The 12,451-nt window shown below is 46.8% G+C and overlaps 1 protein-coding gene across 2 annotated transcripts in view; it reads left to right on the top strand.

Moving 5' to 3' along the window:
* Positions 1-12,451, top strand: part of AEBP1 (AE binding protein 1) — a 44,733-nt gene that overhangs the window by 29,151 nt on the left and 3,131 nt on the right. For both annotated transcript variants that reach the window (XM_033171391.1, XM_033171390.1), the window contains exons 14-21: positions 389-533; positions 822-913; positions 1,888-2,011; positions 3,780-3,976; positions 5,023-5,202; positions 8,420-8,759; positions 10,386-10,525; positions 12,286-12,385. In XM_033171391.1, coding sequence (XP_033027282.1) covers positions 389-533; positions 822-913; positions 1,888-2,011; positions 3,780-3,976; positions 5,023-5,202; positions 8,420-8,759; positions 10,386-10,525; positions 12,286-12,385 — 1,318 coding nt within the window. The remainder of the gene's footprint in view (positions 1-388; positions 534-821; positions 914-1,887; positions 2,012-3,779; positions 3,977-5,022; positions 5,203-8,419; positions 8,760-10,385; positions 10,526-12,285; positions 12,386-12,451) is intronic.

The following is a 12,451-nucleotide window of genomic DNA, read 5'->3' as shown; positions in this document are numbered from 1 at the left end:
ACGGCATTTCCATGCGCTCTGGTTTCCATCACACTGTCCTGTTGTGCCAGAAGCAGTTTAGTCGTGCTGGCCACATGACCTGGAAAGCTGTCGATGGACAAACGCCAGCTCCTTCGGCCTGAAAGTGAGATGAGCGCCGCAAACCCATAGTCGCCTTTCACTGGACTTAACCGGACTTACCTGGTATTCAAGGAGTTGTGTCAGGAGGACCTTAGAGAACCTCTAGGGAAAAAATGAGAACCTCAAGCTTGGAGAACCTTAGGGAAAAAATGAGAACATCAAGCACACAGCAATGGGGGAAATGTAATATCTGGGTCTTTTTAGTCAGAACTGGCCACGTGTGTTTCTTGTCTGTTATAACTGAAAACTGTCTCTCTTTCTTTTGCAGCTTTTCTATGGAAATGTTGACAAGGACACACCAGTGATGACTGAATTTCCAGAGCCAAAGGTTGCCCGCTTCATTCGCATCTTCCCACTAACTTGGAACGGTAGTCTTTGCATGAGGCTGGAAGTTCTGGGCTGCCCTCTCTCAAGTAAGCAAGCATTGGAGAAAGCGAGGGGGCCATAGCTCAGTGCGAGAACACATGTGTTGTATTTAAGTGGCGCCAGGTTCAATCTCTGGTATATCCAGTTTAGGTCTGCGGACCTAACACCGGCTCCCTCGGCCTGTAAAGCGAGATGAGCGCCACAACCCCAGACATTCAGATTTTATTTAAACTGCTTTCTCTATTTAAAAAGCAGCATATATAAACATATTAAATAATAATATAAATAATACGATCAATTTCTGCCTTTCAGTTGCATTCTTAATTTTTTTGCAGGCATCCACAGCTATTACAGCCTGCAGAACGAAGTGATGACATCAGTAGACAACCTGGACTTCCGCCATCACAACTACAAGGACATGAGACAGGTGAGGAGAAGAGCCTCAGCCTTGCTGCTTTCAAGAGGCTTTGGTTAGGTATAAGCAAGAAAGGAAGAAAATGTGGCAATGATTCAATCCCAGAACTACCGGTACTCCCAGTGGCTTGGCTCCAGCAGAATAGGGCTCCTAAGAGGTCTATCTACCCATTTCACTGCTGCTCTGCCATTACTGGACCTTTGTTCTGATTTGTTTGCTGGGAGGTTATACGCCAAGGAGCATTCATCCTGGTTTGTTGCACGGTGTTTATTCATCTTCCCATTAATCATTTATTCATCCCACACTTTTCAATGTCTTTCCCTGTAACTTGCTGTTGTTCAGTCAATTCAGTCATGTCCGACTCCTCGTGACCCCATAGACCAGAGCACGCCAGTCATGCCTATCTTTCACTGCCTCCCGCAGTTTGGCCAAACTCATGCTAGTCGCTTTGAGAACACTGTCCAACCATCTCATCCTCTGCCGTCCCCTTCTCCTTGTGCCCTCCATCTTTCCCAACATCAGGGTCTTTTCTAGGGAGTCTTCTCTTCTCATGAGGTGGCCAAAGTACTGGAGCCTCAACTTCAGGATCTGTCCTTCCAGTGAGCACTCAGTGAGCACTCCCTCCCTGTAACTTACCTAACTATAAAAGTCAGTCTCTCTCTCAGCAGATTTGTTGTGCTGGGTTGTGCCAGAGTTCTTTAATCAACCTGAACTTCCAAGCCTGTGCTTGACTCCCTCCCACAAAATGCTCTGGAGGTGCCCTCTGTATTTAGAAGTCCTCTCTGCAAATGGGGGAGGGAAAAAAACATATTTGGGAAAGAAAGGTGTTCCTAGCAACATTATGCAAAAGCTGCTGTTTTTATGAATCTGAACTCCCGACTCCCCAGTCTCTCCTTGCTTCCATCATGCACAATAAGCCTCACCTCATTCTTCTGAGGACTGTTGGTTGAGTGGCCAGCACATTGCAATGCTTTCTCTCCCTCCAGCTTATGAAGGTGGTGAATGAAGAATGTCCCTCCATTACCCGCATCTACAACATTGGCAAGAGTTCCCGAGGACTTAAGATCTACGCCATGGAGATCTCTGACAATCCAGGAGAGCATGAGCTAGGTGAGAGATGCACGCCATTAGATGGTCTAAAAGTGCCCATCGGCACATTTCAATTTTGACCCCATCTGCACTCTGCATTTTAGGCACTGTGATACCACTTTAAGCAGTCATGACTTCCCCCAAAGACTCCTGGGATCTGCCTCAAAGCCCATTAAAGCCCTGAGGCTCTGAGGCAGGCAAGGGCAAGTATTCAGATGAGCAAACATCCCAGCAGGCCCAGTGAAAAGTCATGTTATTGTAATTCTGAGTCGACGCATCTGCCGGCATGCCCCATTTCCCAGCATTAACTTGTTGGCACACGAAGCCCTGGGAGTGAACCGTGTCAGTGTGTGATGTTAACCTAGTTCGATCACGACTCTCTTCCAAAGAACAAGAGAACATTATTTTAACAAGGTCTGCTCTCCATATAGTCGGGTTATATTCACTGCCTTGGGTTTATTTGCTTGGCTTCCACCTTTGTCAACATTTCCATAACAATGTCTGGGCCTGATGTTCAGATTTTTATTATTATTTCAAGTATGCTTGCCATAGCCATCCCGTTAGCCTTTTATAAATACTGGTACCAAAAAAAGCCCCAAACCTCCTACTCCATCCCACAACTCCTTTGGAACAAATCCTTTGTGCCAGGGCTTTTTGTAAGCCAGCTTCGTAGATTGTCTGGACTCTCCATCTTAATACTCTGAGCTGGGAAACAGCAATCCCAAAGGGTTTATGAATGCCTGACTTCTCTGGATGCCATTCAACCTTTTGACTGACGCAATTATAAACATGGAATATTCCAGTACCTCGAGAGAGAGAGAGGCTGAAGCAAAGGCCAAAAACTCACAGCTTCCAGATTTCTCTTGAGTACTGGCAGCATTGGGGTCATAGGAGCCAACTCCTAGGGGCCGAGGTCTCCTCAGCCTCCCCATAAAATATTTGAGAGGGCAAGCCCCCCCCCCAATTGATGGACATTGCCTTGTGATCGATTATATGTAGTTTGGCTTACCTGCTGCCACCCCCCAATATTTTTTTTTAAGTTGGCACCTCTGATATGGGTGGTGTGAAAAGGGGGAGGGTATTAGTAGGGCTATCACCAGATTGGGGGGGGGAATTAAAGTAACTAACAGTATGAGTTTTAGTCAATCAATTGATGAATGAATAATTTGGGTTGTAGCCAAAGCTGGTCCTTCTCATGGAAGTCAATGGACATGCCTGACTTGGATTCCTTAATTTTAATGGGTCTCTTCTGAGTGCAACTCAGAAGCCCCGAAGAAGCTCAGTAGTTCTTGCCTGTCCATATCGGAGAGTTTGAGGCTGCCACTGGAGTTTGCGCAAAGGGCCACCCTAAGTAGGGGGGGGGGAATGGGAGGACAACATGGGTTGGAATTCAATGGGTTGGCAACAACATCATTTAGATCAGGGGTAGGCAACCTAAGGCCCATGGGCTGGATGCGGCCCAATCGCCTTCTCAATCCGGCCCGCAGACGGTCCAGGAATCAGTGTGTTTTTACATGAGTAGAATGTGTGCTTTTATTTAAAATGCATCTCTGAGTTATTTGTGGGGCATAGGAATTCGTTCATTTCCCCCCCAAAAAATATAGTTTGGCCCACCACATGGTCTGAGGGACAGTGGACCGGCCCACGGCTCAAAAAGGTTGCTGACCCCTGATCTAGATTCTCTGGAGCTAAGAATCACGACTTCAGAGTAAGGAACGGACCTTACTTAGGCGAGCCTTTTCTAATGGAGCAGCACGGCAAACCTACCTCTTTCCTCGCCTTCTTGCAGGAGAGCCAGAGTTCCGCTACACGGCGGGAATCCACGGCAATGAAGTGCTGGGTCGGGAGCTGCTGCTCATGCTGATGCAGTTTATGTGCAAGGAATACAAGGATGGGAACCCTCGTGTGCGGAACCTGGTGACGGAGACCCGCATTCACCTTGTCCCCTCACTCAACCCCGATGGCTATGAGATTGCCAGCCAAATGGTAAGTCTGGATGGGATCAGGCTTTGCAGTGTGGACTGAGAGACTCTGAAGTAGGAATGGGCTTCGATTTCTCTCCATTTCTTATTTTTCCATCTCAAGCTCTGTTTCCCACATCTCCACTTCAGTTCACGACTTAAAAAAAAAAACTGTCGTGAAAATTCAGTTTCATTTTAGGGTGAATTTCTTCTGGTACACACTTTTCTAAATGAACGTTTGCCTAATATACACACATTTTTGCAAGGCGGCTTTAAAAAAAATTATGCATTTTGTGCATCACTTTCACAAATATATGCATTTATATGCACGCTTTAAACTAGTGCATGCATTTTTCTACACATGAACTGGCTGGAGAACTGTACTGCCAAATTCAGAAAAGTGCAAATTTCGACAGGTGGCTATGTTTTGGTTTGCATCTTGTTTCAGAAAGTGCGAATTGGGTACATTTGCCATTAAATGTAAATTTAATTTAATTTATCCCCCAACCCAACTCTAAAGAGAGGGAAGAGAAGTAAGGGCACAGTGTTTTACTGGCCTTGCTAACCAAACCAAAGATGGTGATGGGTAGGATCTAATTACGGTTGTTCTGCAGCAGTTTGGATTGAACAGTGTTAATTGTTTGCTCAATATGTTTGTTTTTTCCTCATTTACATGCTATTGTGTTTTTTGATATGAATATATAGACTAAAACGTTAGCTAATTCTTTAATGCTATTGTTAATAGTGTGAGTCGGTTTTGGCTCAACGTTGTTGCTGGAAAAGTGAAAAAAAGGTTAAATATCAAACTTCTGCAACAAAATGACCAAACAACCCCCAGTGCAGCTGGGGAAGAGGCAGATATCACTATGCCACTGCCAAAAATAATCCTCTCCCATCCCTGCAGCTCCAAGGCTGGAGGAATGCTGGTCGTTCATCATACTCACCACAGGACAGTGGTACCAAGCAAACATTTGAAGATGTGCTTGTGATTTAGGCTACCTGAAAAGCAAACCTATGATTTTTGTCGCCAGTGTGAATAACCGTGAGACCACATCCTCTTTCTCTTTGCAGGGCTCTGAGATGGGGAACTGGGCCCTGGGGCACTGGAGTGAGGAAGGGTATGATATCTTCGAGAACTTCCCTGATCTCAACAGCGTCCTCTGGGCTGCAGAAGAGAGGAAATGGGTACCGCACAAAGTCCCCAACCACCATATCCCCATCCCAGAGCACTATCTCGCAGAGGACACTGCAGTAAGTATTCTCTTGCTTCCGTACAAGCTTGACTTGGCATGCGGATCCTGAAAAGGGCAGCTGCGGGAGAATTTGGAGGGTGTTACTCCCCCTTGGTGGATTGGTTTTTATTTATTGAATTGGTCTTCAAAGGCATTGCATTGGCTTACATTCGGGGAACTTTGGTTAACAACTCGTGGTTCATCCGGAGAGAACTAAGCCATGAGCCTGGAGTGGGGCACAGGGGTGTACCTAGATGCTCTGGCACCCGGAGCGGTGGGGGCAGGGCGAGACACCCACAGGGACGCTGTGGCAATCCATACACGGGGGCATGGAGCTGAGCTGCCCACGGAGTCCGCAAGCCCCACGCTGCCATTTTGGGCAGTGCAGGTCCCCGAGCCACTACGTCACTCCCATGAGAGACGTGTGGCTTGGGCGTGCTGCAGGCCAGGCCCTGCAGTAAGTGTCATGATATTATTACAAGCCGAGCTGCAAAAGCTGCAGCAGCGAGACCAGCATGACTATGTGTCTGTTTTTATCCTGTGGGAAAGCCACCAGTTCTATTAGCTTTCCCACACGTGATGTTTTTGTACTTTACTGTTGTACTTTACTTTCGTTTCTGGCTCAGAGATGCCGGACACGCTAATGCACAGCTCTGACTTACTGAGCTGGCTAGCAGAGACATATTCTGCATCTTATCTACAATAAAGCAGTTTTAGCCTTAATGGCTTGTGTGTGTTGTTCTTCACACGCATATCAATGTGCCCCTGGACTCGAGTAGCCAGGAGGGCACGCAGGCTTCTTCCCTACCTGGGAGTCAGTCTCACAACTTGCCCCCGCGGGACGTTTGCTAACAGTAAGTGCCACCCCCCCCACACACAGTGTGCCATTTTGTCACCCCCTCAGGGATGACACCCAGGGCGTACCGCACCCCCCCTTCCTACACCCCTGGTGGGTTGGCACACTAAGCCCAACAATGTCTCTGTTAAACACAGCACAGCAGCAGAATGTTTGCTTGTTTGTGCCAAGCCATAGTTCAGCTTAGCGCTATGTGCAGACTGGACTAATAGTCATATTATATGGCATGGGGAATTTTTTTGGTGGGCAGAGCTGGGCAGATCATGCAGAGTTTGGAGCACTGAGACTTTTTTGGAAGAAGCACAGATGTTGTTGCTTAAGTCAGAAATTTCCCTGTTCTGTAAGCGGCCTCGTGTTCTTCCGATTAAAGCTGCTGTGCCAAAAATTAAAATGCCTCTTCTTTCCGCAACCACAAAATCTTAGAGCCGGTTCTTCCAGCAACAACAGCAATAAAATCTTCGGGTAAAGAAACAGTGCCCACAGAAAAATTGTGCTTGCTTTAATTCTACTCACTGCTTTTATGTTAGGATTTGTTAATGTCCTTGTTTTTCTTTAATTTTTTAAAACCTTAACTTTTTTGCAAGTTGCTTGGAAACTTGCTGGAGGACAGGTTTCAAATCAAATTAATTAACAGGAAGTGGCTTGATCCCTATCCCATCTGGGCCACAGCTTGCTTATGTGTGTGAGTGCTTATTTATTTGCATAAAACAGTATTATAAAAGCAGAGATACAGCCATAATATCCAGCACAACAGTAATCTACTTTAACTACAGATAAAGAACAATGCTGCCTTTGACTGGCTATGTCTCGGTGTGGTCACAAAAGACTTTGCCACTTGATTTTTTTAATTGTAGGGACAGAACTACCTGAATTGTATAGAAATTTATTCATGTATGCTACTATAGCAGCAAGAATGTTACTTGCCCCAAAGTGGAAAGAAGCAGAAGTCCCAGTAAAGGAAGAATGGATACTAAAACTTATGGTATATGCAGAAATGGTGAAACTTACCAGAAGAATAAGAAATCAAGATAACAAGCTTTTTTAAATAAAAGAATGGAAATGGTTTATTGAATATTTACAGATAAATGGTAAACACATGAGAGCATTAGCAGGATTACAGTGGGTTACATACGCTTCAGGTTACATGCTCCGCTAACCCAGAAATAACGCTTCAGGTTAAGAACTTTGCTTCAGGATAAGAACAGAAATCGTGCTCTGGCGGCGCAGCGGCAGCGGCAGGTCCCATTAGCTAAAGTGGTGCTTCAGGTTAAGAACAGTTTCAGGTTAAGAATGGTCCTCCGGAACGAATTAAGTACGTAACCAGAGGTACCACTGTATTGTAATAACCTGCAGTTTTATAGAATAGAATAGAATAGAATAGAATTTTATTTACGGCCATAGGCCCATACAAATAAAAACACATAGAAAACAGTTTGTGCAAGTGGGAACAACAGCCGCTAAAACCCCACAGTAACAATAAAATACAATAAAATAGAATGGCAAACTAAGCCTTAGCTAGCTTGTAGTGCTCCTTGGCGTCGCTTTTGGGTAAGGACAGCGACCAGGAACCTTGCCACTTTCAGGGTCGTATGAGCGTCCTTATCCTGCAAGATTTGGGCAAGGTGGAATTCTGGTGGGGTGCCCTCTAGTTTCTGTATGATTGATCCCAGCAAATTTGCCCGTGGCACGTTGAACAAGGGGCAAGCGAACATAATGTGCTGGAGAGACTCCAGTGTCTCCTTATCACATTCGCACATGGCGGAGGCTTGGCCCTTTGAGAATCTATGTCTCAGGACATTGGAGGGAAAAACATTGAACCTCGCTTTGGTGAAGGCCAGTCTATGGACAACAGTCGAAAGGGAGGAGAGGTATGATGGAACGCAGTAAGTTAAGGTGATACCAATGTTCTGGGGCGAACAAACACCTCCCCCCAGCATATAATTTCGCTGTAGATCGATGTCATCCAGTCTTTGGCGGATCAGTCTTTGAGCAGTTTTATAAGAGTATATACCTGTATTTACAGTAGATAATTAAATGAGCAAATTAAGTCAATTTGGATATGCAGAAGATATTAAGAAAGAAATTTAAGGGACCACAGAAAGAGGGGGAAGGAAGTCAAATTTTGGAACGTCAAGTTGATTGCAAAACTAATGAAATGTATAAACTTGAAAAGTATAAATAAAAAACTAAAACTAAAATAAAATAGTAAGTGCCATGACTTGAGCCTGTGGTCGTCTTCTGCAGGCAGAATATGTGCTCTGCCCCTGAGCTATAAATTTCTGCGCCTGTTGGCCCCACTTTGACTACAGCCCTTCACACCTGACGTTGTGCTGTGTGGTGCCCCTTTCCTCCCTCTCCTTTCCCTGCCTCCCTCCTCCAGATGGCAGTGGAGGTGAAAGCCATCATGGCCTGGATGGAAAAGAACCCTTTTGTCCTTGGCGCCAACTTCCACGGTGGGGAGAAGCTCGTCTCCTATCCCTATGACATGGCTCGCCCTGTCAACGAGAACGAAGTGGCTCCTCCAGTGCTGGATGATTACGAAGAGGGGAACCCGGAAACAAGGGAGACTCCGGACCACGCCATCTTCCGCTGGCTGGCGATTTCCTATGCTTCGGCCCACCTCAGCATGACCGATACCTTCCGAGGAGGTTGCCATTCTCAGGATATGACCAACGGGATGGGGATCGTCAACGGCGCCAAGTGGCACCCTCGGGTGGGCAGTAAGTGTTGGAGAATTGGGGGGGGGAGGTGGGATGAATGGAGACAACCTATGGGCGTAATCTGAGTCATTGAGGATGGTAAGGATGTGCAGGACAGGGATGCACACTTAGAAATGTTTCCTCTTATTTCCCATTCATTAGTGTCTCATTTTGCTTCACAGTAGGAAACCAGCCTGTCCTCTGGTGCCTAAACAAAATTAAAATAAATAAAAAATCCTTCCAGTAGCACCTTAGAGACCAACTAAGTTTGTTCTTGGTATGAGCTTTCGTGTGCATGCACACTTCTTCAGATACACACGAAAGCTCATACCAAGAACAAACTTAGTTGGTCTCTAAGGTGCTACTGGAAGGATTTTTTTATTTTTTTATTTTGTTTTGACTATGGCAGACCAACACGGCTACCTACCTGTAACTGGAACTCTGGTGCCTGTAACTTTGGCATTTTCCAGCCAAATGGAACAGCATTTTCATGTTGTTGTTGTTTTTACGAAAGCCTGCCATGTAACGTTCTCTGTTTTATAAGCAATTAAAAATGGGGCAGGGGATATCCTCTAACCATTTCCTGTGGTTTTTATGACACAGATGGAGCTGTTTTTCATGTTGTGCCCCTTTCGGAGCACTCCACTCTTTTACAGAATGCTGAATATGTCAATTTGCTTAGCAATGCAGTACGATTATCTGCTGTCAGTGTCAGGAACCCCTCTTAAGAGAAATGAATGGGACAACAAGGGCCATAGCTCAGTGGAAGAGCATCTGCTTTTCCAGGTTCGCATGTTACCAGTCCGAAACCCTAGAGAGCAGCTGCCAGTCAGTGTAGACAGTACTGAGCTAGAGGCAGCTTCCTATGTCCCTATGTTGCTAAAAGGATTCTCTCTCTTTTTTTATCATGAAAATGAATAAGGGTGTATTTGTGGTTACATACATTTTAGAAATGAATGCATACTCTTAATATGGGGTCAGCCTGGCGTAATTCCTTGCGATGCAATAGCTGTATGAAGGAAGCAGTCTTAGATTGTTTGTTCATCTAGCTGGTGTTGGCTACTCTGACTGGCAGCAGCTCTCCTGGGCCCTCAGCCGTGGTCTTTCCCATCACTTGTTGCGGATCCCATTCAGCTGAAGATGCCAGTGATCCAACATGGGAACTTCTGCATTCTCTGCCAATGCCAAACAACAATCCTGTCTTTAGCCGGCTTTCCTCATTCCCTGACACAAGAGAGGGTCAAGTTCTACTTTTTTGTGCTAGATGTTTCTAGCTGTTCCGTACCTGTCTCAGTTCAGAGCCTCCTGAACTACAAAACATCCAGGGGGCACCACGTTGGGGAATGCTGATCTATTCAGTCACAAAGCATGCTGGATCACAGCAAATGTCCATCTCATTTGGCATCCTGCTTCCTACAGTGATGAGTCAGCTGCTTCTAGGAAGTCCAAAGGCTATAGCCCTCTTCCACTGTTCGCCCCAAACAGCTGGCATTCAGGGGTATGGTTTTCTGAACCCAGAGTGTCCATCCATCATGTCTAGTTGCCATTAATAGACCACAACTCTCTCTAATCCCCTCCTTAAAGCCACCTAAGCTAATGCCTGTCACCACATCTCGGTGATATATCCTCTTCCTTCTGTCCTTGCAGCCATGAATGATTTCAGCTACCTCCACACCAACTGCCTGGAGCTGTCCATCTACCCAGGGTGTGACAAGTTCCCCCATGAAAGTGAATTGCCACAAGAGTGGGAAAACAACAAGGAATCATTGCTGACATTCATGGAACAGGTAAGGAAGGGTCCAGCTTGGGGGTGGTGATGATGGGTGCTCAGGACCCCTGAGCAATGCGGAGTGGGTGGCAAATAAACAACTCGCCCGGAGCACCCTGGGAACTAAAGTTAATGCTGACTTTAAAACAGGGGTAGGGAACCTCAGGCCTTGGGGCTGAATGTGGCCCCCCAGGCCTCCCTGACTGGCCCTTGGAACTCTCTTAAGGGTACACCCCTTCACTGGCCCTGCTTCGCACTCCGAGTGTTTTTGCCTGGCTGAAACATGTCCTGAAACTCCATTATTGCTTCTGGCATATCTGGTGACAGGAGCGAGCCAGCAGTAACCCCACTGAGCACATTGGGAGTTCTCTTTATTAGGAAAAAAAAGGGTCTGCACAGGAGTGTCAGGCCTAATGAGCACAGTAGCTGCTGAGGCTGAAGGTTCCTGCCTCCCCACAGCTGCCTAAGTCCCCTCCTCTCCAGGGTTTCCCCCAAGCAATCTGAGCCTAAGCCTGCGTGAAGCTAATGTCTGCTCCACCCTCTTCATGCCTCTCCTGGTTCTGGGAGACCAGAGGGGAGCTTGTCGCACCAGGAGGGGGACATTTCTGCCTCCTCGCCAGCCAGACCTACCTCTGCCTATTGGTCTCCCTCATCTCCTGCTTCTGATTCTGGACTTTTCTCTGCCACCAACTCCCCCTGCTCACTGAGCCCTGTTACCTCCTCAGCTTCCGACATCCCCTTACACTCTTCTCCCCCTTCTTCCTCTGACCACTCCTTGTCATCCCACCACCAATCCCCTGGCTCTGAGCCTTCTTCCCCTGGGGGTTCTCCAACTGGTTCATCACCCCCCCCATTCTTCTGCGTCCAGTCCACGACATCTGGCTGGAGAGGTGCGTATAGAAGCCGTAAAATTTACAATTGTTGTCACGCCCACTTTTACCTCTCGCCTCACCCACCCCTGGCAAGTGGCTCTCCAAAGGGTGCAGCCCCCTCTAATTTGGCCCTCAGGACTCTCCCCAGGCAACATCCCCTCCTTCCAGGCCCCACCTCCAGGCCCTCTTTGAGTGCTTTCGCCTAGCTGCAAATGTCCTCGCCTCCGACCTTTGCATGTAGTGTGCAGCATTGTGGCAAGAAACATTATCTCTTGCACCATTCACTTTTGCTGCTGCCCCTGCACTTCTTCACACACACACACACACACACACACACACACCCCGCATGCACATGAAGGTTGTCCAGGAGGAAATGCAACCCTTGGTCCTTACCCTTGTTTAAAAGGAAGGCAGATGAGTGCTTCAGGGAGCTGGCCTAAGCCACAACAGCCTGCAAGACTTGACCGCAGAGGACTTCATGGTAGCAAGCCTGCTTCACGTTTCACTTGTGTAGATGACACTTATGTGCGTGCAGGCAGCCCCCACAAATAACCCAGAGATGCATTTTAAATAAAAGGACACATTCTACTCATGTAAAAACACGCTGATTCCCGGACTGTCCGCGGGCCGGATTTAGAAGGCGTTTGGGCCGGATCCGGCCCCCAGGCCTTACTTTGCCTGCCCATGCCCTAAAGCTTTTTGGTGGGTTTTTGTTCTTTCAAAATAGCTTCTGGATTTTCCTTCTGCATTTTAAAAAAGACATACCGGTACATTTTTAAAAAATGTATGGATGGTTCATTTTATGGGGATATGGACTTACGTAAGCAGCCTTGCAATTTGTTGTTTTAGAAAAGATATAAGGGACTTGAAAATAACCCTGCTGCCTGAAATCTCCTCCTCCTTGCAGATACATCGGGGCCTTAAGGGGACAGTGACAGACCAGCAGGGAGACCCCATTGCAAATGCCTCCATCTCTGTTGGGGGGATCAACCATGACGTGCAAACAGGTATGTCTGGAATACTGAAGGTAGGGACTTGCAGCCACTTTGTAATGAACAGAAAATAGGTAGATG

The sequence above is a fragment of the Lacerta agilis genome, chromosome 15, assembly GCF_009819535.1.
Source record: "Lacerta agilis isolate rLacAgi1 chromosome 15, rLacAgi1.pri, whole genome shotgun sequence".
NCBI lineage: Eukaryota > Metazoa > Chordata > Lepidosauria > Squamata > Lacertidae > Lacerta > Lacerta agilis.
This window is presented reverse-complemented; position numbering and strand designations above follow the sequence as displayed.